The 24,063-nt window shown below is 36.5% G+C and overlaps 1 protein-coding gene across 1 annotated transcript; it reads right to left on the bottom strand.

The window, feature by feature from the left end:
* Positions 1-1,860: 1,860 nt before the first annotated feature.
* On the bottom strand, positions 1,861-22,819 carry LOC116420324 (zinc finger and BTB domain-containing protein 38-like). The gene is given in 6 exon segments (XM_031944874.1): positions 1,861-2,082; positions 2,084-2,258; positions 2,860-3,139; positions 19,289-19,363; positions 22,617-22,705; positions 22,794-22,819. Coding segments are annotated over 6 exon segments (867 nt in total).
* Positions 22,820-24,063: the final 1,244 nt, after the last annotated feature.

Genomic DNA, 24,063 nt, shown 5'->3' with positions numbered 1-24,063 from the left:
CAAAAGGTCAAGAATTTCGAGGGAATTAATGAAAAGAAAAGCAAATGTACCAGATCTAAAACTATATTATAAAGCAGAAGTCATCAAAACCATTTGTTATTGGCTAAGAAATAGACTAGTTGATTAGTGGAATAGGTTAGGTTCACAGGACAAAATAGTCAATGACTATAGCAAATCCAAAGACTCCAGCTTTCGGGATAAGAATTCACTATTTGACAAAAACTGCTGGAAAAATTGGAAACTAGTATGGCAGAAACTAGGCACTGACCCACACCAAATACCATATACCAAGATAAAGTTGAAATGGGTTCATGATCTAGGAATAAAGAATGATATCATAAACAAATTAGAAGAACGTGGGTAGTTTACCTTTCAGATCTGTGGAGGAAGAAGGAATTTCCGACCAAAGAACTAGAGATCATTATTAATCACAAAATAGATAATTTTGATTATATTGAGTTAAAAAGCTTTTGTACAAAGAAAACTAATGCAGTCAAGATTAGAAGGGAAGCAATAAACTAGGAAAACATTTTTACATTCAAAGGTTCTGATAAAGGCCTCATTTCCAAAATATATAGAGAATTGACTCAAATTTATAAGAAATCAAACCATTCTTCAGTTGATAAAAGGTCAAAGAATATGAATAGACAATTTTCAGATGAAGAAATTGAAACTCTTTCTACTCATATGAAAAGGTACTCCAAATCACTATTGGTCAGAAAAATGCAAATTAATACAACTCTGAAATATTACTACATACCTCTCAGATTGGCTAAGATGACAGGAGAAGATAATGTGGAATGTTAGAGGGGATGTTGCAAAACTTTGACACTGATACATCGTTGGTGGAATTGTGAATGAATCCAACCATTCTGGAGAGCAATTTGAAACTGTGGTCAAAAAGTTATCAAACTGTGCATACCCTTTGATCCAGCAGTGTTTCTACTGGGCATATATCCCAAAGAGATCTTAAAGAAGGGAAAGAGACCCACATGTGTAAAAATGTTTGTGGCACCCTTTTTTGGAGTGCCAAGAAACTGGAAACTGAGTGGATGCCCATCAGTTGGAGAATGGCTGAATAAATTATGGTATATGAATGTTATGGAATATTATTGTTCTGTAAGAAATGACCAGCAGGATGATTTCAGAGAGGCTTGGAGATACATGAACTGATGCTAAGTAAATGGAGTAGAACCAGGAGATCATTGCACACAGCAAGAAGACTATACAATGATCAATTCTGATGGACGTGGCTCTCTTCAACAATTGCAATTCATACCAGTTCCAGCTGTTCAGTCACGAAGAGAGCAATCTACACTCAGAGAGAGAACCATGGGAACTGAATGTGGACCACAACATAGCCTTCTCACTCTCTTGTTGTTGTTTGCATTTTGTTTTCTTTCTCAGTTTTTTCTTTCTTCTTGATCTGATTTTTCTTGTGCAGCAAGATAACTGTATATAACTGTATAAATAACTGTAGATAATACTATATCTATATTTATATATATATATATATTGGATTTAACATATATTTTAACATTTAACATGTATTGGACTACTGCCAGCTAGGAGGGAGTGGGGGGGAAAGGGGAAAATTTGGAATAGAAGGTTTTGCAAGGGTCAATGTTGAAAAATTATCCATAAATGTTTTGTAAATAAAGAGTTTTAATTAAAAAAAAAACTTGATTCTCTTCTACTGAAAATAGTCACGATCCCCAAAACATTACCCATTTTTCCCCATCTTCATCTCTGTGCCTCTGTTTATATGCTTTCTTACATATGGATTATTCTATCCTCCCTTTTTGCTAGCACAGATCCTACCTATACTCCTACACAAAGTCTTCTTTGATAAAGGAAGTCTTAATGTTTCTTTTGGTGCATCCCCAGGGTGGCTGCTGTTTTGCAAATTTTGGGGCACTGAAAGCAGGCATAACCCTTTCCATTATGCTCATGGATGGGCTTCTGCTCATGATTCCTTTTGGTGGACAGATACAGAAAGCTCTGCAAACAGAACTGACAATGATAACGTTTCTCACCTGTGTGGATTCTTTCATGGATTTTGAGGGTTTCATTTAAAGTGAACTGCAATACTGCAATATGACTAATCTGTATCTAAACTGACGAATTCTTTGACCCCAAGATGAATGTGTTCGTGTTTCTGTAAGTTCCCCTGAACTGAAAAACACCTTCCACATGTTTTGCAAGAATAAGGCTTCTCTCCAGTGTGACATCTCATGTGCATTTTGAGGTTGGAAGGGTGTTGGAATCTTTACAAAGTGTTAAGCCATTGGAGTTGATTTAATCTTAGAAAGAGTTATTTTGGGCCAGAACTTGAAACAAGGTATTAAGTGGAACTGATTGAACAATGCTTGTGTTCACACCTTTAGAGAGCTCATAAGTATCTAAGTACTCAATGGAGTTTACACGTGTAGGGCTTAGTCCAAATTCACACCTCCCTTATGGCCAGAGAGCACTCTGGGAGATAACCCAGAATCCCTCTCCCTCCAGAAGGCGGGGTTAATCTTTGGGAGATCACATATAGAGAGAGCTTTTGAAGTTTGGGTTTAGTTCTTCTTGTGGGACTTAGGAGAGAGAGACTCTGGAAGAAAGCCTACAAGCCCTATCTTTGAGGCAAGAGAGATCCATTGCATCTTCCAACTTGGTGCTGGCTGGAGGCTGAAGAAAGCAGAGGCAGAAGCCAAGGACAAAGCTGCAAGATCTCTTGGAGCTCAAGCAGAGAGATAGGTCTCTAGGCTAACTGGGCTAGAAATAAACGTTTGCATTTTTACCAGCTGGCTGCATTTTGGAGTAATTATTTATTTCAACTGAGGCTGCCTCCAGAAAACCTCCACAGAAGGGCTCTGGAATTGCTTTTGGCACAGTTCACAAATATGAGGCTTGGATGTGGTATGGTGCCAGTGGATCTGCCCTTGCTGTCCAGGAGATGCTTTATCCCCAGTACAAAGCTCACAGTGAAGATTGGGCATCTCTTTATTTTCATCTCCTTCAATGACTTTTTCCTTTGGGCTCTTTTTCACGGTAGAGTCGATGTCACTAGAGTTCATGTGTTCGCTGCTTGGGCTCCTGTTTCGGTGTCTTTTCTTCCGTTTGAACTTCTTCATCTTCTTTAAAGTCTCTTCTGATTTCGAAGCACCTCAGTGACTTCTTGTGTATTTATCAAATTCTAACTCAATAATATATGTGTATATATACATATGTTTGCATATGTATACACATTCCTATACACGCATAAATTTATACAATATGTATATATTTTTTAAATCACTATCACTAATGAGATTTATTTGTCCTTATATTTCTCCTAGTACCAGGATTAGGAGATGTTTTGCTGCACGAAGAAATAATCTTTCCATAAAGGTGGCACTAAAATTGCCCAGAGGCTAAACACAGGAAACCTCACCCAGCCCGGACACAGAAAGGATTGATAGATTGATAACTTTCTCGATTCTGTATACAGTATATACCATTATTCTTTCTCTCTATCCTACTTCATCCTTCATTCTCTCTCTGTTTGTCTGTCTGTCTCTCCCTCCTCTCTTTTCTCTCTCCATCTCTGTGTCTCTGCATCTGAGTGTGTGTGTCTTTGCATCTCTTCTCTCTCTCACACACAAACACACATACACACACACACACATACACACACACACAGGGGACATCAGTAAGGATTGGACTCTGCTAATCGGGAGGCAGAAACAGAAGTAACATTTCCTAATTACTCTATCATATAAACTGGCACAGTAACAGAGTGAATACAACCAAATACATTAAAAAATCAGTTTATTAACATTTCTGGGGTTAAAAATTGGACAAAGGACTACAAATTCAATTTGACAGTCATCTCAAAGCAACTTAAGAACAACAGAGGCCTAATTTCAAAGTAAAATTGAGAATCAATTTAATTTTGTCGATACATTATTTGATGTAGCAATTTGTAATGCAATCCGCAATCACTAATTTGTCATTCATGAAACAATGGTGGGAATCAAATTGTAATCATATCTTTTATATTTCTTCAAGGGAAAAAGGACATCTTTCAGACAAAGAGAGAAGATGAAAAACTAGTGAGAAGGCTAATAACAAACACACATTTGGAATAATATAAAATTGATTCCTTCCTTGAGGGATCCCCCTTTCTTCTGCCACATTTCCTCTCTCATACCATTGTTCCATCAGTACTGATAGGAAAGCAACATTTCTCTAGTCTTATTACATCACATCAATTATACATGGCATAATTCTGTATAGTCTTCCCCAAAACAATCTACTGTTCACTATGTTTACAGATCACTCCCAACTCAGACACTAATATTAATCAATCCAGCACTACCAATATTATAGGCATTACTACAGATATATTTATAATATATAATATAATTGATATTACTAAATTATGTGAGAAGGTAGAAATAAAATCCAAAATAGTTTTATTTTCTATGTATGCAAATATACTCAAATATAATTAAGTTAGAATTTGATAAATATCACCTTCAGAAAACAGTTCTTCTCCAAATTGACTTTAAAACATTTAGATTCCACCAGTTTTAGAGAAGTTTTCACATTTATAGAGAGTGTATAAAATAATTATCTTTAAGAATGTGTATTATTTTGGATAACTATTGTTCATGTTTCAGTGTCTAAGAGGATCAATGACATCACGAGGATGATATCTTACCTTGTCTGGAAATTGTATCAGAGTGAATCAGAGCAGTTCAAAGTGGTCAGCCTCATTCTATCCTCCAGAATCATGGAAGTTCAGTGACAACACAAAAAGTAATGGTACAAGATGCAGTGGATGACCTTGACTTTTCCAAATTAAGGTCTTTTCCAAGTCTCAGTTTGTTTGAGGCAATTACCCATTCAATGACCAAGGACTAAGGTAAGAATTGAGAAAAAAAGATGGCCTAACTCAAAAAAATGTTCATCTGAGCGATTGGAGGTGTGCAAATCTGATCTTTTTGCTTCTAATCAATTGTGCAAAACACAAATGAAGGAACTCTCTGGAGTGAGTCTCACTTTTCATTCTTGCTACTTTTGTGACATTTAATCTTTCTAGGCCTCAATTCTGATCATTATCACCAATACAGAAAGATTTGGAGGAAAAAAGAAGAGCATATATACAAAGGTGGAAGACATCAAAATGATACCAGGGATCAAGGCTTAGAAATGTCACAGGTAGAACTGGGTAAATTAACATTTATTATTATTAATAATATTAACATATTATTTTACTGGTTGATTCTAGAGAACATATTAATATATCATCTAGAATAGAAATCCAGAATGTGTTGTGAAGAATACATTGATACACCAATTAGAACCAAGTTTAGGACAGTAGGAGTTTCAAAGATTTTTGCTGGAGTTTTATTTTGAAACTCTACATCATGACTGCATGATTCACTATGTGTACTGGAAAATTATTCATTAAAGTCCTGCATTAAGTGGCATCAAAAGTATGGAAGCTATATTTAAAAACAGGATAGGAATTTTTGAAGACTTTAATGCATCTGACCCTGTTTGAACAGGGGAGGCCCTGTTCAAAAAGCTTCAACAGTTTCTGATTGCTTATAGGATAGAATAAGAAATCTGTTTGTTCTTTTAGTAACTTCACAATGATGCTCCAGTCTACTTCTCTGGATATATTATACACATTACTCCCTTTAATGAATTTTTGGAAGTTCTAATCTAGTCTAATTGAACTAGTCCATTTGCAGCTGTCATCTCCCTGTCTCCATAATTTTCCGTAACCTATCCCCCATTATTAGAGCATCTAGGTGCCACAGTGATGCCACAGAGAAAAAGATAAATTAAAATCAGCCTCAGATACTTACTACCTGTGTGACACTTGGACAAGTTATTTAATCCTATTTGCCTCAGTATTCCTCATCTATAAAATGGCAAACCACTTCAATATCTTTGTCAAGAAAATCTCAAAGGTGGTTATGAAGAATTTGACAAGAATGAACAACAACATAGTTAGAATGCACTTTCTTCTCAAATCCATTTTTTAGAATCTCCACCTTCTGTAAAACCTTAATTCAATTGCCATACCCTCCATGAAGCCTTCCTTGAATTGACCAATGTCTCAGCCTGACCTCCAAATTACCTTATATTTACTTCTATGTTGCCTCCTTCAATGGAATACAAGCCCCTGAAAGTCAAGATCTATTTCTGTATCCCACATTTCAGGAAGAATGGAGCTTTCTTACAAGAAACCCCCCCCCCTTTAGATTCATAAAGAGCTTGGATTCATCCTGGGAGAGTCCAGACCCTAAAAAGAAATGAATTAGGTTTTTCTAACACCCCTCTTTATGCTTAGGGTTGGGAAAAAAATCTCTTTAAAAAAGAACTCTAGACGAGGATTTATCGGGTCTCTTCTCAAAATGATATCCAATGTACAAAGTAAAGCAACTATTTATTTCCTACACCAAAAAATTCTTAAAACATAAGATTCATATTACTTTAAACAACAGTAAGCCATTAAACATATTATATTCATTAGTAAGATAAAGGTGACTTGGATAAAGGTGAAAGGATATTTGGATAAAGATAAAGGTGAATGGATATTTCACTTTTACCTAAGATCTAATATGTCAAAACAATTCATAAATTCAGACTTTTGGTCAGCTAGGTATGACCTTTCAGTCCTTAAGAATCAGTATGTTCCTTTCAGTGGTCAACTGAAAGAAGGGAGGTATTTAGAAGAACCTCTTTCTGAGCAATTGGGAACCACTCAGGAATCCAAGGGCTCTCAAATTCCTGAAATAGCTGCTAAGGTTCGACACATCCATCATAAATACATGTTGTCAGGTGTAAAATTCACCTAAACATACATACTTTCTCAATACTTATGGGTTCAAGGTATGGAAAGGAAGCAATTTCTCTCTCTACTCTATCTTGTTGTTTATGTCCAAGGGAAACTTTTTCCAAGAAAGACTGGTACAAAAGAGATGGCATGGAGCCTTTCTATAATTCTTATACCATAATAAAGGTGTTCTTCCAAAAGAATCAATCCTCCATGATATTCAGTAGCCAGTTTTCTTTGACACAGTCCCCTATTATGGGAACAATCAAGAGTTGCTGAGTTATCTCAGCAAAAGAAGAAATTTATACATCCCCACTGAGCCAAAACACATTTTACATGATAACCTTTGCTACTTCATATCCCTAACTTCTAGTATACTATCTGGCACAAAGTAAGCCCTTAATAAATGTCTGTTGATTGATCTTTCCACAAATAAACAGTCAATTATGGAAAGGATAACATTTGAATTTACTGATAATCATTGTACAGGAAGAAAATAGATGTTACAACAATGTGATCAGCTAAATAGGTGAAAACTACAGGAAGAGAAATCTAACAATTTTTCATGCATTAACAAAATGTTTCCACATTACCCTTCTACACCTAAATTTACTTTCTGCCTTTTATTGCACAACTCAAAAACTTCATACCATTTAAGATCTTCAATAATAATGGTACTTGCTGATAAACCAAAATCACATATTTGTTTCTCTCTTGAATTTAGGAAAGTGAACTTCCAAGTACAGCTGTAAACAACTAACTCAAAATGCACAAGTATCATAAACAAATAATTTAAGTCAGATTGAGATTCTTATCATTTTAAACCTAAGCTTTTTTAAAAGATCAGAGCAATAATAAATAATCTCTTGGTGAGCAGTAGGGCAGAATTACTAATGACTTTTCTACCACTGAATCTACAAAAGGAAAGACATATATTTCCTACATATACACCAGAAGTTTTGATTCAAGTAATATTTAAAAAGTAGTTTCTAAATATTTAGAAATGTAAACAACATTAATAACCAACTCATCTTCATTTAAAAAGGTCATATTAGGCTAACTAATTTTATTTTCCATGGTTATTAAGAAATATAAAAATATATAATATCAGAATTTCATTAAAATATTGGACAGAATTTGTCATAATGAACTGTTGGGTGAAATAACTCTGTGCTTATTTAATATTTGAAGATATAGTATACTTACCAAACTTGCAAATGACAAAAACCTAGACAGGATAGCTAACCTGCAGCATACCAGTATACAAAAATATTTTGACAAACTAGTCAAAAAACAAACTAGTCAAACTTGAGCTGAATCTAATAATATGAAGTTGAATAATAATTATGAAGCCATGCATATGAAGAAAGACAGGACAGACAGAAAGGTAGAGATAGTTCTAGGAATATAATTGTATTGTATCCTTGTGCTCAGAGTTTGCATTTTAAAAGAGGAAAACAACACATAAAGGGGAGCAAGAAAAGGGAAGCAAGCACAGGAATATGTGGAGATTATGGCATGAAAGAATGGTTGTGAACAAGACAAAATGAAAACTCACCTAAAAAATCCTGTGGAAATAATAGACAAAATGGAGGCAATACTGTGGAAATAGCCAGAAGGTAGCATTCAGACCTATTTCCAGGCAAGAAAATGTGAAAACTCACTTCTTCTGGCATCCTAGAGGAAGAGTTAAGAAGTGAACTTTATAAGGCTAAATAGTAACATGAATGCAAAAAATCTAGGAGTTTTAGTGGAACAAATAAAAATGAGTTAAGTTCAACATAGAATCATAGACTAATTCATATACACTCTGATGAAAAGCAAGAGAAAGGAATGGAGTGGGGTGAGATAGATATGAAGCAGGCACAATGCATCAGCAAGCTAATAGTCTACAAATGAGGTCAAGAGAACCAACACTAAAGTAGCAAAGGCAGAGGAGGAAAAAAAAGGTATGTTTGAGAGATGTCACAAAAGTGAAATCAATAGATCGTGACATAAGATTGAATGTGAAGAGGACATTGTGAGGGATAATGAGAAGCACAGGATAACTCCTACAGTGTAAGACTAGAAAGATGATGTTTCCTTCTAGACAGTAACTGGGAAGATGAGGGACAGAAGGGTTTCGGAGAAAAATATAAATTCATCTTGGGATGTGTTAAGTTTGAGATATCTATTAGATATCCAGTTTGAGACATCCAGTTTGAAATGTCTGAAAGCCAATTAGAAATGTGAAATGAGTTGGAGAGAGTTGGATCCAGGATAAGTAATGATGAGAATTAAATATAGAGACATAGAGATGTAGCTAGATATAGAAACATAAAGATGATAATTAAATCCATGGGAAGTCACCAAGTGAAGTAGTATGGAGGGAAAAAAGAAGAAAGTCTAGGAGAGAGCCCTATAGGACACTTATGATTAGAGTACATGATCTAGAGGACCCAGTACATGTGTCACATGATAGCTAAAAAAAAAAAAAAAAAAAAAAAAAAAAAAAAAAAACTAACAAACAGACTACATTGAAAGGCATAAGATGTAGAATTAAGGAAGGTACTTAGCCAGTACTCTGCCTTTATCAGATCATGGCTAAATTGTGTTCAGTTTTAGAGATTACCCTTTTTAGAAGAATGTTGACCTGATTCAACCATTCTGGAGAGCAATTTGAAACTATGCCCAAAGGACTATAAAATCCTTTGATCCAGCAATGCCACTATTGGGTTTGTACACCGAAGAGATCATAAAAAAAGAAAAAGAACCCACATGTGCAAAAATGTTTGTACCAGCTCTTTTTGTAGTGCCAAAGAACTGAAAATTGAGGGATACTCATTAGCTAGGGAATGGCAGAATAAATTATTGTATATGAAAGTAATGGATCTATAAAAAATGGCAAGCATGCTGATTTTAGAAAAATCTGCAAACATAGGAACTGATGATGCTGAGTGAAATAAGAAGAACAGGGAGAATATTGTATGTAGTAACAGCAAGATTATATGATGATCAACTGTGATGGACTTGGCTCTTGAAAATGCCATCCACATCCAGAGAGCTAGCTATGGAGATTGAATGTTGATTGAAGCATAATATTTTCTTTTCTTTTGGTTTGATTGCTTTTTCTTTCTCATGTTGTTTCCCTTTTTGGTCTGATTTTTTTCTTGTATAATAAAACAAATATGGAAACTTTTAAAAGGATTGATCACATTGCTTGCTGTCTTGAAGAGAGGAGAGGTAAAGAAAGGAGGGAAAAAAATTGGAAAACAAGTGTTACAGAAATGAATGTTGAAAACTTTACATGTATTTCAAAAATAAAAATACTTTTTTGAGAATAAAAAAAGAATGTTGACAAGACTATATCTAAAAGCAAGTAGTTCTTATGTTGTGATCTATAAATAAATTTCAAGGGATTTGTGAGCTTAGAAAAAAATGCATCATTCTTTCATTAACTTTTGTTTCCTTTGTAATCTTATGGATTTTATTTTATGCATTAAAAATATTATTTAGAGAAGGGACCCTGGTCTTCATCAGACTGCCAATTTGTTCAATCAATTTTTCAGTGGTGATTGACTCTTAATGACCTCATTTGGGGTTTTCTTGGCAGAGATACAAAAGTGGTTTCCCATTTCTTTCTCTAGCTCATTTTACAGATTTTGAGGCAAGTGGGGTTGCATGACTTGCCTAGGGTCACACAGCTAGTAAGTATGTAAGGTCAGATTTGAACTTTGAAAGATAAGACTTCCTGACTTCAGGTCCTATATGTAAATGCATTGTATCACTTAGCTGCTGACAAAAATAATAATAATAAATAATTTTTAAAAAGATTAAAAATCCTTAGACCAGAGGGTGGCAAACAGGACCATGCTACATGAAGATTAAGTAAATGAACTAACAATGTGAATGAACTACTGAAGTAATAATTTAGGAAGGACACGTCAGCTGTCTTCAAGTATTTGAAAGGTATAGATTTGTTCTGTACCAAAAGCTCTGAGTTTTGTTTGGAAGTTTCAGGGAAACAGATTTAGACTAGATATCAGGAAAACCTTTCTAATAGAGCTGTCTGAAAATGTAATGGGCTTCATAGAAGCAGGTAGGGCTGTATGAAGAATAAGACTGGATAATTAGTTGAGGATTTATCATTTCAAATATTAGATGATTACTGAGATCCCTTCAAGATTCTGTGATTCTATGAAGTCTGTGCTTGTGATTTCAGTCTCAACACAATGTAGTAGTCCAACTCTATAATAATATGTTATAATAACAAATTCATGTTTACTGACCATCACATTGGATTTTGTGAAATATATCTATGTGGCACAGTGTGGCAACTGGCTTGAAATCAGGAAGATTCATTTTCCTGAGTTCAAATCTAAGTTCAGATATTTAGTAGCTGTGTGATCCTGGGCAAGTCACTTAAGCCAATTATCTCAGTTTCTTCACCTATGAAATGAACTAGAGAAGGAAATGGCAAATCACTCAAGTATTCTTAGTGAGAAAACTCCAAAAGAGGTGATAAAGGATTAGACCTACTGAAACAACTGAATACTAACAATAACAATAAACTATATAGAGCCCAATAAAATAAGCTTTGCATATCAATTCATGTAAAATTCAGCTGATTTTTCCCTCTACAAATTCACTGTATATAACTTCAGCTACAACCTCTATGTCATGACAGGTCTTTGAATCTTTCTTCTTATTTCACTTTCCATGGTAGAGCCTGAACTAGAATGGAGACGGTGTGAATAGGGAAAAAAAAAAGGAATCATAAGAGATTGCAGTAGTATAATCAACAGAATATGACAGATTTGGGACTGGAAGGGATCTTAAAGGCAGTTTAGCCTAATCCTTAATTTTTCAAATGAGAAATTGAAATCCAGAAAAGATAAGTTATTTATCTGGGGTCACATAGTTAATAAGTATCAGAGAAGGGATTGCTATGTTCCTCACTTCACTCACTAAGCCCTGATATTTCCTGCTGTGTTTAGGAAGATTTGGCAGCTTTCATGTAAAGAGTCAGAAGTCAAAAGGGACTGAGATTATTAACCAGACTTCAAGGATCCTCTGAATTTGAAAGGAAGGTGACAGAGAAACTCTAGCATAGGCATATCCAAGATAATATGACTGTTTAATATGTCAAAGTCTTGAGATACAAAATCAACACTACTCAAGATCCTTAGTGAACTCTGTCTTTAGACCTGAGTAGCTTGCAGTCCAGTCCACTTCACAGGACATGAGTAACATAGTTGAACATGACCCATCTCTGGCCTCCAGCCAGCTGAATGGGATTCTTGTCTCAAAACATCCTCCAGAGACTTTTACAGGGCTCCAGCTATCAGGGAAACAAAGTCAAGAGGGTGCAGAGCACTGGGTAAGTGGAAATTCCAGGAAAGAACCGTAACTTAATCCTGACAAATTGGAATTTAAGAAAGTGGTTGAGTGGGAGACAGGAAGTCTGAGACCAGAAAATAACCAAACATTTGAAATAAGCCATCTGGAGTTTTATGACTTTTTGGAATATGAGAGTGACCAGAGCTTTGAGGCCCCAATTCTCTCAGTCCCAATGGGGTAAGGAAGGGGGTGGCTACTAGGGAAAATGAGGCAGAACAATTCAAGGTAGGGAATACCTGAGATAGGGAAACAAGTATTAAAATTCAGGAAAATTGGGGCATTACATTCCACACTCTCTCAAATGGGCATTCAGTTCATTAAATTATCTTAGAGAGTCTCAGCACCATGATTTTGAACAACTCTTATCTGGAGCAGATAAACCAAAATAAAATTAAAAATAGTGCAAGGACCTATGGCAAGTCTCTCCCTGATAACCCCAGAGTTGTTAACAGCATTCCTTGTTTAGGGCAGCACAGAGGCTTCCCTGTTGCAAGCATGTCAGATCCTCTTCAGTTCTAGAGCACCATTTCAGCCAGGGAATCCAGTTTGAGATGGACAATTCAATGTGAGTTAATGCAGTCATTTGTGCACTTAACATCTGCTTGTAGAGGGAGCAGCAGTGCTCAAGGCAGTTGTGCTAGTCCTTCTAGAAGGCATCCTTCTGTCCAAGGCATTGCAAGGGAAAGGGTGGGGCCTAAAATGACTCCCTCTATCCTCACCCAGAACAACAGACAGGCTAAGGAACACTGCTACAAAAAGAATCTGGATTACTGACCAGAGTGTGGGAGTATGCACACTTAGTCACCCTCACCAAACCATGAACCATGAAAGGCCTGATAACAAACTGTAACATCCTTTAAAGATGCTGAAATACTAATTAAGGAACTGAGGGTTACAGGACTGGAGAAGTGGATCAGAGAGACTGTCAGTCACAAAACAGCTGCCTGTACCTTATAGATTTCCAGGCATGATTTCGGGTTGCTCCCAAGAACACGTGTTCAGAAAATGGTCCCCGAAACAGTCTGCCAGGGCAATTCCAACAGAATTGCAACTGCCAGAATTCCAACAGGGTTCAAAGTTAAGGCAGAACCAACAATCACAGTCCAGCTGGGGTTACAAATAACAAACCAAGCAAGGAGTAAAGACAAAAAAAGGACTGCTAGAAAGGCTTCCAATTTGAACTGGTGGGTTAGGAGGGTAATAATGCCTGGGGCAAACTGAACAGGAATTAGTGGCACTAGGGTATTACAGGCTGAACAGGGTTAGGCAGAAACCAGGTTTGTGAGAAGAATTATTATGATAGCCAGAGAGATACTTATAATCTGCTTGGACAGAGGAGGAAAGTGGGGAATAGAAGGAATAGAGGGAATTAAGCATTATAAACTCAAAGGAAAGGTCCCCAAAGTTTGATGCTTTAATAAACTCATCTTGATTAAATCCTGCCTACCAAGTTCCTATACTCAATATCTCCTTGATTCCCTCACTGAAAGTCTCACTGTGACAAGTGATGTTTTAGCAGCCATTTGTGATTATTTCTCAAAATCTAAACTCCAGAGAATCCTAGGGAAGATAATTTCTAAGGTAAGACTTTTGGTTTTGTAACTCCTTTCAGAGTAAAATCTGTCTCATCCTTCTGGCTTTTATTTTAACTTTACCAAGCCTAGCTTTGTTATGACCTAGTATGCAGACCGATTTATCTTTCTGGATGAAAAGTTAGATCTATTGGTTTCTATGGATTGGATTCTATGAAATCACAGAATCTTTTGAGTTGGAAGAAACCTATTACACAGGACTGTCACTCACATTAATTTCCAATTGTATAATTGTAGCACACTCCATCCCCAGAATTAAAATACTCTAATCCTTATGACCCTGCTGGCAGCTAAGAAAGAACCAGGTGTAACTATAGTAATTTTACAGAGATATAAGGAAAGGAAAGGCCACAAAAGAAGCATATATGCTTCTGACTCAAGAACTATCTATGTTAATGCTTTCCAGTTTTATTTTTTCCATGAAAAATTATAAATATGTCTAGACAGCCCAGTGGAAAGGCAAGATAGTCTCAAGGGCATACTATTATAGAGATTAACTATGGACTATGTTTATTTAGAAATAAATGGAAGAAAAAAGACAAGACAGGTCAATGAAGTCTTCACAGTGAATTGGCATTATAATGCATCACTTGGGAAGGATTTGTCTATACAATGCCAAAGCAATGGGTTAATTTGTTTAATTTAGTCAAATAATTAATCAACTGGAAGAAAGACAACATCTGAGGTAACTGCTTGTTGACTGAAGTAAGTTGACAATAATTTTTCGGTCCAAAAAGTCATCTGGTAACTCTGTATAGATATAGCCTCAATCCACTATTTAATTAATTCTTTGATCCATTTAAGCAAACAGTATTTCCTTCCTGCCAAAATTTCCAACATTTATTCCATAGAATATAAAACAGGTTTTCTAAACAATAGTGGAAATTAAAATAGATAGGCCATTATAATATTATTGCTGGGCAAATGCTCATACTCTATTTAGAGGGAAATGGCATTACTGTATATTACATTTCAGACCAAAGCATACATCAGCCAAGTCAAAAGCATGGTCACCAAGACAAAGAGAGAAGGGAGAAGAAAAGAGATGAGGAAGTAATGTCAATGCCAAATATAATGAAAAAGGGAATAACCTTACAGTTAAACAGTTTACTTTTCAAAGGCAACACAAGGGCAAAATGCTTTGTGCAAAGAGAAAATTAGTTTCCAAAGAGTATGCACTCTACAAAGAGCCAAGTTAATTATTCAAAGCAGAGGTCCATGAATTCCCACAATTTAGTCATTCTATTCTGATACATTCAAGCCCAATAGGCTGCTTCTTATCACTAAGACTTTGATAATTGGCTTAGACATAAATAAACTTTCTGGAGAATTCAGTAGTAAGCAGGTATGACATCCTAATAGGGGTTTTATTAGGCATTTTTCTGCACGGTAATGTATTAGCAATCACTGTGACATTTTCTGCTCTAAGGGGTTTTGGCCTTGCTCATTTTTTACACTTGCTAGGAAATAAATTTATTCAGGATAGAGATCTAATGCAATACACTACTCTATTTACCCTGGTTTTTAAAGTAGCAAGCCTTGCAGAATTAATGAAAAGTGACATATACATCATAAAAGAAAATGCAGTATCTTCAGCCAGGCATAACTGAATAGCAAGAATCCCTTCTGTTAGTACAAACTGTGGAAATTCAGTCAATTCAGCTTCATTGTCTCCCTCCCCATGTCGAATCAAAGTACAATAGACTGAAACAATTTTGCCTGCCATTTCATCTTCAAAATAATTAAGGGGGATAGGTGGAAGAAAAAAGACAAAATGGTATACCGCTGATTTGGCAACCAATATTCGTGAATTAAATTTCCTGACTTTAAAGTTTACAGCAAAAAAAAGAATGGAAAAAATTATTGGGAAAAGGTTTAATATCATATATTATAGATATATGTCATGTTGCATGCATATGTTACATGTACATATATTTGCAGGTGTTTGTATGTTATGTGTGCATATATGATTTGTACATAATTTGCATTGGTAACATTTGCATTTCATCCTGAAGCTCGTGTTTTGGATAAAGATTTATTGGGAATTGAAAAAGAATGAAATATTTTTAAAACTACGTATATACTAAAAGAGATGCTTTGTTTTGTGTGCTGGGAGGCTTTTTACTTCTTTTTTTTTTTTTTTAAAGAGAATATGAGGCTCATGTAATGGAACCCAGAATTGTTCTTCACTATTGGATTCACCTTATTCCAACCTGAACATATTGCAAATGAGTTTACATATAATCACTTACCATCAAATGAAGTTTGGTGGGAATAAAGAACATAGTTGGATAATAAAGTTCCAGTTTATTAAGCAAGAATTGGCTGTTAGCAATAGTCATTCATGAAGCAGCTCTGGGTTAATGCCTGATATTCAATTTCTCATCATTTGTATCAATAAATAAGTGTTGTGGTTGTCACAAACCTACTTGCAAAGGATAAAAGGAAGGAGGAGAGGAGAAAAGGCAACCAGAAATATCAAACTAGAGGAGTCAAACAAAAATAGAAATCAAAATATGAATCAACTCTGAATAAAATTGGAAGTACTATAACAAACATACCAGAAAAGAACAAGAAAAAAACCAAGATAGGAAACCAGAAGTTAGAAGCAGGCTATATCTTATTTGGGACATCATTTTCACACAGATTTGGGGTCTATTGGCCATGTTTGCCTTTGGAGGGGAGAAAAGAAAAATAATTTATGAAGCACCTACTATATGCTAATCACTATCCTGGGTGCTTTACAAATATTATCCCATCTGATCTTCATGAAAACCCTGGGAAGAAAGCATATTACTAACCTCATTTTACAGTTAAAGAAATGGAGCCAGATTAACCCACACCTACCTAATACCATAAAACAAGATAAGGACAAAATGGATTCATGATCTAGACATAAAGAATGATATTATAAAGAAACTAGAAGAACATAGGATAGTTTACCTCTCAGATCTGTGGAGGAGGAAGGAATTTGTGACCAAAGAACTAGAGATCATTACTGATCACAAAATAGATAATTTTGATTATATTAAGTTAAAAAGTTTTTGTACAAACAAAACTAATGCAGACAAGAATAGGAGGGAAGAAATAAACTGGGAAAATATTTTTACATTCAAAAGTTCTGATAAAGGATTCATTTCTAAAATATATAAAGAAATTTTCCAACTGATAAATGATCAAAGGATATGAACAGACAATTTTCAGATTAAGAAATTGAAATTATTTCTACTCATATGAAAGGGTGCTCTAAATTACCTTTGATCAAAGAAACAAATTAAGATAGCTCTGATATACCACTACATACCTCTCAGATTGGCTAAGATGACAGGAAAAGATAATACGGAATGTTGGAGGGGATGTGGGAAAACTGGGACACTGATACATTGTTTGTGGAACTGTGAATGGATCCAAACATTCTCAAGAGCAATTTGGAACTATGCTCAAAAAGTCATCAAACTGGATACACTTTGACTCAGCAGTGTTTCTACTTCACTTATATCCCAAAGAGATCTTAAAGGAGGGAAAGGGGCCCATATGTGCAAAAATGTTTGTGGTAGCCCTTTTTGTAGTGGCTAAAAACTGGAAAGGGAATGGATACCCATCAACTGGAAAATGGCTATCAAATTATGATATGTAAATGTTATGGAATATTATTGTTCTTTAAAAATGGCCAGCGGGATGATTTCAGAAAGGCCTGGAGAGACTTACATGAATTGATGCTAAGTGAAATAAGCAGAATCAGATCATTATATACAGCAACAACAAGACTTTACAATGATCACTTCTGATGGACATAGCTCTCTTAAACAGTGACATGATTCAAACCACTTTCAATTATTCAGTGATGAAGATAAAGAGAGAGGACTGTGGGAACTGAGTGTGGAACACAACATAGCATTTTCATTCTTTTTGTTGTCGTTTGCTTGTTTGTTTTCTTTCTCAAGTTTTTTTTTTCCTTCTTGATCTGATTTTTAATCTTGTACAGCAAGATAACTGTATAAATACATATACTTATATTGGATTTAACATGTATTGGACTACCTGCCATCTAGGAGAGAAGGTGGGGGGAAGAAAGGGGAAAATTTGGAACAGAAGGTTTTGCAAGGGTCAGTGATGAAAAAATTACCTATATTTTGTAAATAAAAAGCTTTAATTTAAATAAGAAAGAAAGAAAGAAAGAAAGAATTGGAGCCAGAAGGAAGTTGCCTTGTCCAGGACAGGCCAGAAGTATCTGAGGCTGAATATGAACTCAGGTCTTTCAAACTCCAGTTTCAGAGCATTATCTCACTGCCTCTGGAAATTACAGAATCAATTGTAAAGAAAAAAAAAAAAAGAAAAAAAAAACCTGGAAATTCAGATATCGTTTGTTAAGGAATGATTTTTTTTTTCTCCCTTTTCTCTTTCCCTTCTTATATAATCAGGCATAAGTGCTCCTGTATAGAGAAGGAAAATGACAGAAAAACAGACTACAGAAAGGAGAAACAAGAGTCCGGGAAAAATTCATGGACATAATGCACAAGAGATAATTGATTTTCCTCAATGTTTTAGTCAGCCACCATCCAACAACCAGAACTAACAATATGCTACAAAAGTGATCTCTCAAGTGATTTGGACACACATGAAACAGCTGTTATCCAAAAAACTACCTTACCTTCACACCAGATAATATCTGAAATTTCTATTCTATAATTTCTGTTCTATAAGGCTTTGATTCCAGTCAAATGCATTTAACCTTTAAGATTAGTAACTATATTACTATCAGTCATTTGGAAATTCATGAAAATAGATTTTGATTGAGGGGAGAGAGGAATCCATAAAATCCCAGAGCACCTGAGAGAAAATGAATAAAGCCAATATCAATAGTATTCCTCTCTATCTCAGCCACACAAATGGAAGGTCACACACTCTATTTTACCATTAACAAGTAGTCCACTTTCTTGATTAGAAATTCTTTCCACATCTTCTCTAACAGGATTTAAATTTTACCCATTGTTCAGTTTTGTCTGGGACTGGCCATGCCAATAGCAATGAGAAACAGAAGGAAGGAAGGAAGGAATCAAGGGAGGGAGGGAGAGAAAGAAACAAGCATTTATTACATTACTATTATGTTCCAAGTACTCTAAAAGTATTATTTTATTTGATTCTCACAACAACCCTGGGTAATAGATATTAGTATTATTATATGATTTTATAGTTTAAAAAAACTGAGCCATAGGTTAAATGATTTGCCCAGAGGTACTGGATTTGAACTCAGACTTTCATTATTCTGGGCCTACCCCTGTATCATCTAACATATTCTAGGGCAAATCCAGTAGTAGCCTTTGGGGACATTTACTGACTATAGATTTTTACACTAAATATTCAATAGGCTTTAAGGAAAAGAGAAGATCATTGTAATCTGGAATATTATGACGGCTTTAGGGAAGAGGTGTACTAAAAACATATTCGTATTCCCAATTGAATAAAGAAGTTGATTCAGAAAATTGTGACTTACCCCAAACTACAAAGATAGTAAGTTCTCCAGGGTTAGAACCCATGTCTTCAGACTCTAAATCCAATTCAACTAAGTCTAGAGTTCAAGCAAAATAGCTATGAAATCTAAAATTTTCCACAGTAATATTTTATTTTATTCATAGATGGAATATGAGTAATATACTTAGAGTATGCTATAGCCACTCTTGTTTCACATGACTTCTTTTTATACATTAAATCATACTTCAATGGATTCACGGGAATTTTTTTGACTCCCATTAATTCAAAAACCATAGGATATGATGCACAGGTGCAAATTTTGAGCTGCATTATTAATAAGAGGATTCAATTCAAATAAGCAAACATTTACTAAAAGCCTACTAGCTGCATAGCACTGTGTTAATGCTTGAGTTGTATTTGAAATTTATATGACATAATCTTTGCCCTTATACAACTATATTTGGGGGAATCTTATTTATTATTGTAATGCCGGAGAAACTGAGCAAGATTAGAGATTAGAGACCAATTCAATAGTTTATTAAATGGAGAGAAATACTGGGACCAATGGATCTATGTTTGGTCCCAGGGCTGGACAAGACTATCATCTCAAAGAGTCCAGCCCTCAAGTATCAGAGGGCAAGCTTTTTATAGGATAATAAGAACAATGACATAATAGGGGAGGTACCTGGGTGGGGATAACCTAATGGGGGGGAGGCCCCCAGGATGACACAGTGGAGGTTACTGATATTCTAATGACATCTAAAATGGATAAACCTTTATCCTGTCAAACATTAAGAAGGAATGTCTATAACCTAAAGATGTAAAACCTTTATCTCATCAAGCATTTAAAAGGGAATGATTATAGCCTGGGGTTTTGGGGCAGAGCAACTGAGGTAGACCTTTGTCTCATCAAACATTAAGAGGGAAAGGTTATAACCTGAGGCATAATAACTAAATAAGACAATTGGAGAAACTGGGTCACCACATTAAAAGGAAACAACATTCCCCACTTTCTCTTGTAACTATTCAAATCTTTGAATTACCTTCCTCTAGAAAGTCTTAGCACCATAATTTTGAATAACCCTATGTGAAGTAAATAGACCAAATAAAAATAAAAATAAAGCTAGAAAAATGCAAGGACTTATGGCAAGGTCAAGTCTCTCCCTGATAACTCCAGAGTTAATCAGCAATACACAAAGTTCCTTATTTCAATCATGTCAGATCCTCGGCAGTTAGGGAGCATATGGACAGTGTGGTCATTTGTGCATGACTTGGTCTCTGCTTACAGAGCAACAGGGCTCAAGACAGTAGTGCTGCCCATTCAGAGGGGCAACCTGCTCCAGAGGAGAAGGATGAGGCTTGGAATAGCTCCACCTGTCCCTGCCCAGAGGAACAAACAGGGCTGCAGAAAGGATCAGATTTCTGAGCAGATTATGCACAATTAGACCAAGTCAGGGAAAGCCCAAACTTTTAGAGGCCCAGTATCAAATACAAGGTCCTTTTAAGTACATTGAAATACTAATTAAAGAGTAACAGGAGTAGAGAAACAAATCAGAGAGACTGACAGTTCCAAGACAGTTATCCAATTTCTGGTTGTTTCTAAAAAACAATCCCAAAAACTGAGTCTGCCAGGGCAATTCCAACAGAATAAGGGATTTCAAAGTTAAAGCACAACCAGCAAATTTAAGCAAGGAGTAAAAAATGAAAAGGACTGTTTAAAGGATGTCCAATTAAATCTGAACTAGTAAGATAGGGGGTAGGGCAGAAGTGCCTAAGGAAATATACCAGTTTCCCCAATTTCCTATTTTTTCCTCCCTTTTTTTTCTTTTGGAAAGGAATTATCAAATAACCATCCCACATATAAATCATATAAATATGCATAACCAGATTGGAAACAGCAAGGTATGACATAATTGAATTAACAATTTCTTATTGACCATTGCTGATTATAGAAATCAGTTACAGGAGGAAAAATGCAGTGACATATTAATTACAAACCCAAGAAATTTTACCTCCAGTAACAAATCCTATTATTTACTGTAACCTTATCAGTTTGCTGCTTTTAGCCAAGAACCAGGTAGCTACAACTTGATAAAAAATGTCTGGAACAGTTTAGAGGGAGGGGGAAGGGAGTCGCATGGAAGAGGATTCCATGCCACTCCCTTCCCCCCACTCCACCTCCAAAGAGACAGGGGGGGAGAAGTTGAATAAACTAAGCTAACTAGAGCTAACTAGATGCTCCAATAGCTGAAGTATCAGCAGTGGGGGGGGGGGAGGGGGTACGAGTTTAAATCTTTACAAAAGATCCCTACCCCAACCAACATTTAAAGTAGCAGAAATCAGTGGGTGGGTGGGGGAATTCCATAAAACCCACATGTCCAGCAGAGCTGGATTTAAAGCATAATTTATAATGTTATAATATAAGTAACAAGCAGCTTTAAATTCCAAATAATATAAAATTGCTTTTCCTATCTCATTTCAAATAATGAAACAGCATAATTTCTTTCTCTCCTTCTGGGCCCATGTGGCCATTATTCCCAATGGACTCCTCCTAAGCTCCAACTTGGCCAGAGTTGAAGCTTTCAGGAAAGTCATATCCGTTTTGTTACATTACCTAATTAGAGGCACATGACCCCTTTCAGGCAAGTTAACAGAACTTCTTTAACAAGCTATTGTTGCTTTAAGATCTTAAAGATAACCAATTCATTTCCCAAATTTAGAATCATCTTTAAATTCCTAATCAAATGTTTTCTCCAGCTGGAGTTCAGTATTGAAATAACCAGTTCCCAAATTTGATCATTGTTCTTAAATTAACAAAACAGACAAACAAGTTACACAGAATACAGCAACCATTTAACACAGACAAAAAATAACACAGAAAGACTATCCACCAACCATTTAACATTTAACACAGATTAGGGGCTATCTGGAAAGAGTAACCCTGAGGGAAGCTGTCTGCTCCAGTCTTTCCTCCCATAATCCAAATGGACCCCCCCCCCCCCCGCCTTTTTTAACCTTAAGTCATAAAACAGGAAATAATGTACAAGACATACAGAATACTGATCATACCTAGACTGCACAATTACAACATTCAATAGGACACTAACATTAAAACCAAGCCAAATGGCGTCTTAAAATCCCCAGTCTTTATAGACAGCTCCCTGAGCATGCAAAAGCATAATTCTGAGGCTTCTACAGCTAAAAGACTGTGGCAGGAGGAGCATTGCTCTAACACAGGATGACCAAATCAGGGAAACGGAGTCCTGCTTTCAAATGTATACACTCCTCACTCAATGGAAGAAGTGGGAGGAAAGGCCAGAGCAAGGGTGGAGGAAGAGATGCCATCTTACCTGGCGCCATGGGTTTCAAATGTCGAGGGCTCCCCTGGCGGTTCCACGTTGGAACTTGAGGGCAGGTTAACTCACCTAAGCCCCCAAATCTTGCTGGGAGAGCAAGACCTGAAGAACAGACCACTTACCCCTGTCCAGGGAGTAGCAGTCGTGGGTAGAGACATTCTCTAAACTCACCCCAGGTCAGTGACCTTTTTCTTCATGGCTACAGCCTGACCATTAGAGATTCCATTGCATTTAACAGTGGAGTAGGAGAAGGGCTCAAACACAGCTCCTCTTCTCCCTAGAACAGATCAAAGAGAGCGCTGGCTTGGGACCCCGGAGAAGGGTGGGGTCCCCAGAACACCATGTGTCTCCTTGGTTGGGGGGGGTATAAAAGAGACACTTCCTCTAGTGTCTTGGAATTCTTGCCTGAGAGCAGGGCTTTCTGGTGAGAGAGACAAAAAGGGATTAGAAATGCATTGAGATGCAAAGGAAGGGCCTTTGTCTCTGGAAAGGATTTGGACAGAGGGAGTTTCCTCAAGCAAATCATCTGCTCAAGGAAACATTTTAGAGTCAGGAGAGTGTCTAGATCAAGAAACAAGCCAAATGGTGTCTCAAGGACACCCCAATAGTGATAACCGTGTCCGGTTAGATACTAATCAAGAATCAAGCAATGGCATCCCAAGGACACCCCAACAGTGACAACAACATCTGGTTAGACACACACAAGGTTAAGTCAAATGGTGTCTTTAAAAGACACCCAGGTTTATACTCTGGAATGCCCAGAGTTGTGCTAACTGGCACACCATATGTGTCTTAGGAGATACTTCGGTAGGGTTTCCCAAGTCCAGAAGACCCTACTCCCAGAATCTATGCCCGTCAGCATTTCATAATTCTGGGAATCCAGATGCTAGCATACCAAAAAAAACAGGTCTTAAGACACAACCAGATAGCACCCCAAAAGGTATCCAGAGAGACCTACTCTCCTGTGCCCAAAATGGGGGTGTCTACCATCAGATTGCTGTGGCTGGAAACTGCTCTCTTTCCCAGAGGCTCTGGGAAAAAATCCAGGAGGGCCCGACCTCTCCAGGCCAAGAATTCAGATCCGCAACCACACTGCCCAAGATAGAGACCCGAAAGTCTCTTATCTCTAATCCTGCTCATTTTCTAATTATCTCACTGGGGAGCCTCCAAAATGTAACGCCAGAAAAACTGAGCAAGACAGAGATTACAGACCAATTCAATAGTTTATTAAATGGAGAGAAATACTGGGACCAATGGATCTATGTTTGGTCCCAGGGCTGGGCAAGACTATCATCTCAAAGAGTCCAACCCTCAAGTATCAGAGGGCAAGCTTTTTATAGGATAACAAGAACAATGACATAATAGGGGAGGTACCTGGGTGGGGATAACCTAATGGAGGGGAGGCCCCCAGGATGACACAATGGAGGGAGGTTACTGATAT

This window comes from Sarcophilus harrisii, chromosome 1 (genome assembly GCF_902635505.1).
Source record: "Sarcophilus harrisii chromosome 1, mSarHar1.11, whole genome shotgun sequence".
NCBI lineage: Eukaryota > Metazoa > Chordata > Mammalia > Dasyuromorphia > Dasyuridae > Sarcophilus > Sarcophilus harrisii.
This window is presented reverse-complemented; position numbering and strand designations above follow the sequence as displayed.